General features: G+C 49.3%; 1 protein-coding gene across 1 annotated transcript; it reads left to right on the top strand.

The window, feature by feature from the left end:
* The first annotated feature begins 517 nt into the window (after positions 1–517).
* On the top strand, positions 518–3,131 carry LOC103717433 (cytochrome P450 86A8-like). Its single transcript, XM_008805813.5, has one exon. It carries the CDS (start codon positions 1,257–1,259, stop codon positions 2,901–2,903), a length of 1,647 nt encoding a protein of 548 aa, XP_008804035.2. The 5' UTR covers positions 518–1,256; the 3' UTR covers positions 2,904–3,131.
* The last annotated feature ends 1,550 nt before the right edge of the window (positions 3,132–4,681 follow it).

Genomic DNA, 4,681 nt, shown 5'->3' with positions numbered 1-4,681 from the left:
CGGAGAGGATGCAGGGAAACGGCGGCGGGTTGGCGGCCGGCCACGAGGGGGTGCAGACACGAAGAAAACGAGAACCTAATGGAATCTACGTTCGTATCTAGCTGCCCTCGCATCTTGATGCGCTTGCCCCAATCGGACGGCCCAGCACGCGAGTAATACCAAATGGAACGGGAGTCCGCACAGTCAACGGTGGCCGCACCCAACATCTTGGTAGTTACGACAGCTGCGTCTCCCATGGACTCCGGCATTTTGAAATAAGATACACAAATACAAGGAAGGCTATTGATCTGTCGAAGCAACCGGTCTCAATGGCTGACACGTAAACTTGGAGTCCCAAGATAAGCCTCTCGAGCTTTTTTTATTGGAATTGCAAGATCGAGTTGTAAAAATTTAGGGCTCCAGCCCGGTTCTCACGTTGGTGGGTTCGGTCACCCAACTCCAAACCGTCACACCAAGAGGTCCTCTTCTCTTTTCCTTGCTCGATAAATAAAAGAAGACCTATATACAAACCCCCAAAGGCGAAGAGCTGTTGGCCTGTTTCATCTTCCCTCTCCCATTCCGTCACCTCTTCCTGTTTTCTTTCCTCCTATATCATCCTCCTCTTCCTCTTTCCCCTTCTCCTCACAGGAGGCAGTCCACTTTTTATTACAGCCTTTATATTTCGGCATCAAATCTGTCCAATTTACTCCAATTCAATGCCCTCATTAATGGAGGCCATCCTTTTCCTTCAAAATTAGGTGCTTCAACCCCACTTTAAAGTCCCTACCGATGCACACCAGCTTTGGAGGCAAGGTCACTACCTCTCATGTGTCGACTTGATAGCCTGTTCCGCCACACGTGGCACGACTACATTGTGGGAAACATATGCCAAAGCTCTCGTTCGTCCTGGCCCCAGCCTAGTTCCCTCCTTCACCTCCTTTGCGCCCAGCGACCTCTGACGGCAATTTAAGAGCGTTCATGCAGAGAGCTAGACCGAGAAGTATATTGTTTTAGAGTGCATGAAAGAGAAGTAGAGGTGGTAGCTGGTGTGGAAAAATAAACCAGTCTGTCCTATTAAATGCCTCTCATCTCCTCCAGGACTCATCTATAAATCTTTGCATCCTCTCCTCCCCACCTCCTCCCCACCACCCTATAACACCACTACTGGTACTACTATGTTTCTTTGATTCATTTTTCCTTTTGTTTACTGCACCTGCAACTCATTGTATACACAAACCACACACACACACGAAGACTATAAAAAAGAGTGAGAGAGCATGGAGACCAGCACGGTGCTGGTTGTGTTGGCGTGCATCGCGGCGTATGCTATGTGGTTCTCGCGGCTAGCGTCGGGGTTGCGCGGCCCGCGAGTGTGGCCGTTGCTCGGGAGCGTGCCGGGATTGATCCAGAATGGGGAGCGCATGCATGACTGGATTGCCGAGAATCTCCGAGCCGCCGGCGGCACGTACCAGACCTGCATCTGCGCTGTCCCCGGCCTCGCCCGCAGGCAGGGGCTCGTCACCGTCACCTGCGATCCCCGCAACCTGGAGCACGTCCTCAAGACGAGGTTCGACAACTACCCCAAGGGCCCGACATGGCACGCCGTCTTCTGCGACCTCCTCGGCGACGGCATCTTCAACTCCGATGGCGACACCTGGCTCTTCCAGCGCAAGACCGCGGCCCTCGAGTTCACCACACGGACCCTCCGCGTCGCCATGAACCGCTGGGTCTCCCGCTCCATCCACCACCGCCTCCTCCCCATCCTGCGCCGCGCCGCCGACACCGCCGGCTCCGCCTCCGTCGACCTCCAGGACCTCCTCCTCCGGCTTACCTTCGACAACATCTGCGGCCTTGCCTTCGGCAAGGATCCCGAGACCCTCTCCCCCGGCCTCCCCGACAACGCCTTCGCCAACGCCTTCGACCGCGCCACCGAGGCCACCCTCCACCGCTTCATCTTCCCGGAGTTCGTCTGGCGGCTCAAGAAATGGATCCGCGCCGGCAGCGAGGTCACTCTTTCCGACAGCGTCTCCCACGTCGATGGCTACCTCTCCGCCGTCATAAAGAACCGAAAGCTCGAGCTTGGCGGCGCCGACGGTGGCCACCACGACGACCTCCTCTCTCGCTTCATGAAGAAGGGCACCTACTCCGACTCCTTTCTACAGAGCGTGGCGCTCAACTTCATCCTTGCCGGCCGCGACACCTCCTCCGTGGCGCTCAGCTGGTTCTTCTGGCTCGTCTCCACCCACCCCGCCGTCGAGCGCCGCATTCTCCTCGAGCTTGCCACCGTCCTCTCCGACACCCGCGGCGCCGACCCCGCCGCCTGGGTCTCCGCTCCCCTCGGCTTTGAAGAAGTCGATCGCCTTATGTACCTTAAAGCGGCTCTCTCGGAGACTCTCCGGCTCTACCCCTCCGTCCCCGAGGACTCGAAGCACGTCGTCGCCGATGACGTCCTCCCCGACGGCACCTTCGTCCCCGCCGGCTCCGCCATCACCTACTCCATCTACTCGGCAGGGCGGATGAAGCCGGTGTGGGGCGAGGACTGCATGGAGTTCCGGCCGGAGCGGTGGCTCTCCCCGGACGGGAAGCGGTTCGAGGCCCACGACTCGTTCAAGTTCGTCGCGTTCAATGGCGGGCCGAGGGTGTGCCTTGGTAAAGACCTCGCGTACCTCCAGATGAAGTCCATCGCCGCCGCCGTTCTGCTGCGCCACCGCCTCGCCGTCGCCCCTGGCCACCGCGTCGAGCAGAAGATGTCCCTCACTCTCTTCATGAAGTACGGGCTCAGGATGAACGTCTTCGACCGGGACCTCCATGCTATCGCCGAGGAGCTCCGGCAGGCCAAGCCGAAGGTGACGACGGCAAATGGTGGCCCCGCCGCCGACGGAGGCTTTGTGAAGGCTCTTCAGGTTGGAGCGTCCAGTGCTTAAGTTTCTTGTTCCTTCTTAAGCTCAAAAAGAATATTGGAATTATAAGTTTGGAGGTGGTGTGGGTGAATGTAGATAGATAGTAAGTAAACAAGTTGGTGTGAGTTTGATCTCACTAAGAGATCAGGATTATTATGTCCTTAATGGGTTTATTAGGGACAATTAAAATTCAAATGTTACGGTTGGTGTTATGGACCTAAATAAGAGAATGATGGACGTTAGTTGGCCAAAGAAGATGATCTAAAAAGAAGCCGAGAACTTTATAGTTGTCAATTGTTGAATTTAGCTTTTCCAATTGTTCAATGCTTAACACAGGTCAATTGTGGAATTTTATAGCTTCGGGAAACGAAGGTGCTATTAATTTCAACTGAGAGAAGGCTTTCTTGTTGATGCTAGAGCTTTTTCGTGAATTATGTGGCTGGGTATCTTCTTCTTCTTCTTCTTCTTTTCTTTTTTTTTTTCTTTTTTTTGGTGGTAAAAATGGCTACTCAGTTCTAATTATAACTTTAACGTAACTACAACCTGCCAAGTAACGAAAAAGTAAAAAATACAAAGGAGAAATATTTGATACGGACGTCCTAAGAAAATCTTTGGGATACCGGGCGACAAAGGAGGCGACCCAGTCTGCTGTCCTGTTCGCCTTCCTGAACACGTATACTGCATGAAAGTCACCCATTAGCTGAGCCATCCTACGAGTCTTCCGGATAGGGGATGACCATCACCATACTGATCCGCCCTCCGGATCTAATTGATCATCACAGATGAATCACCCTCGAGGTACACCCGCTCGACGCCATGTACCTGCCTCGTATAGGATATACCCTTCCAAGCTGCCTGTAGCTCTGCCCCGACCACTGTAAGTCCTGACATGCGCTGTCTTTCTGCTGCTATCGTCCTGCCAAAGTGGTTCCTGATCACAAATTCAACCCCTTCAGTTACACCATTCATTAATCTACTGTCGTTAAAGTTTATTTTGAGATAATCAGAAAATGAGGGTGCCTAAGAAATAAGAGCAAATCGGGGCATGGTTGGGTACCTTTTATCGTTGTTGCTTGCTTAGTTGCTTGTGGGCAACGAAACACGTCGTTAGTGCCTTGATGGTTGTTTTGATTGACTGCTATGCTTCCCTGCTCACAGCCACGAGCATTAATGGCTGCCGTGCGATGTGTTTTGCAATTGTAGAATTCAGACGCTTTGAACTCGATTGGTTCCGAGGAGGGGAGGTAAATAAAAAAATAAAAAATATTTTATATTCATTATTTTTTTATAATAATTTGAAAGTAGTTTTTTATAAAAATAACATTTTTTATATTTTATAAAAAAATTATAAATATTTTTTTAAATATCAAATTTTGCATGAATATCGTCTTAAAATTGATATTTACATTTATATCCTCATAAAACAAACACTTATTTTGCTATTCTGTTATTTTTTTTTAATTTTTACACATGTACCCACGCCATCTAGCATCGTTAAAAAATTAACGGTTTCAAATTAAAATAACTAAAATATTTTTAATAGGTAAATATGCAACAAAAAAAAATTTATAAGGCGATCACAATAGAAGGCAAAATAGTAATTTCAAAATTTTATTTTATTTTTAATTAAAATAATATGGTTTTTATTCATGGTGTCAGAAGAATCGTTATATTAGAGGTAGTTGGCAAAAACAGTATTTTATGAAGATATTTATGCAAATTTAAATTTTTAGAAGGATATCAATGCAAAAAAATCAAAAAAATATAAAAAGTCTTCATTTCTATTGGCTAAAAAGTGAGAT

This window comes from Phoenix dactylifera, chromosome 3, assembly GCF_051530095.1.
Source record: "Phoenix dactylifera cultivar Ajwa chromosome 3, Ajwa_hap1_PhDact_Kaust_v1.1, whole genome shotgun sequence".
NCBI classification, from domain to species: Eukaryota; Viridiplantae; Streptophyta; class Magnoliopsida; order Arecales; family Arecaceae; genus Phoenix; species Phoenix dactylifera.
The sequence above is the reverse complement of the archived record's forward strand: the minus strand, read 5'-3'. Positions and strand labels throughout refer to the sequence as shown.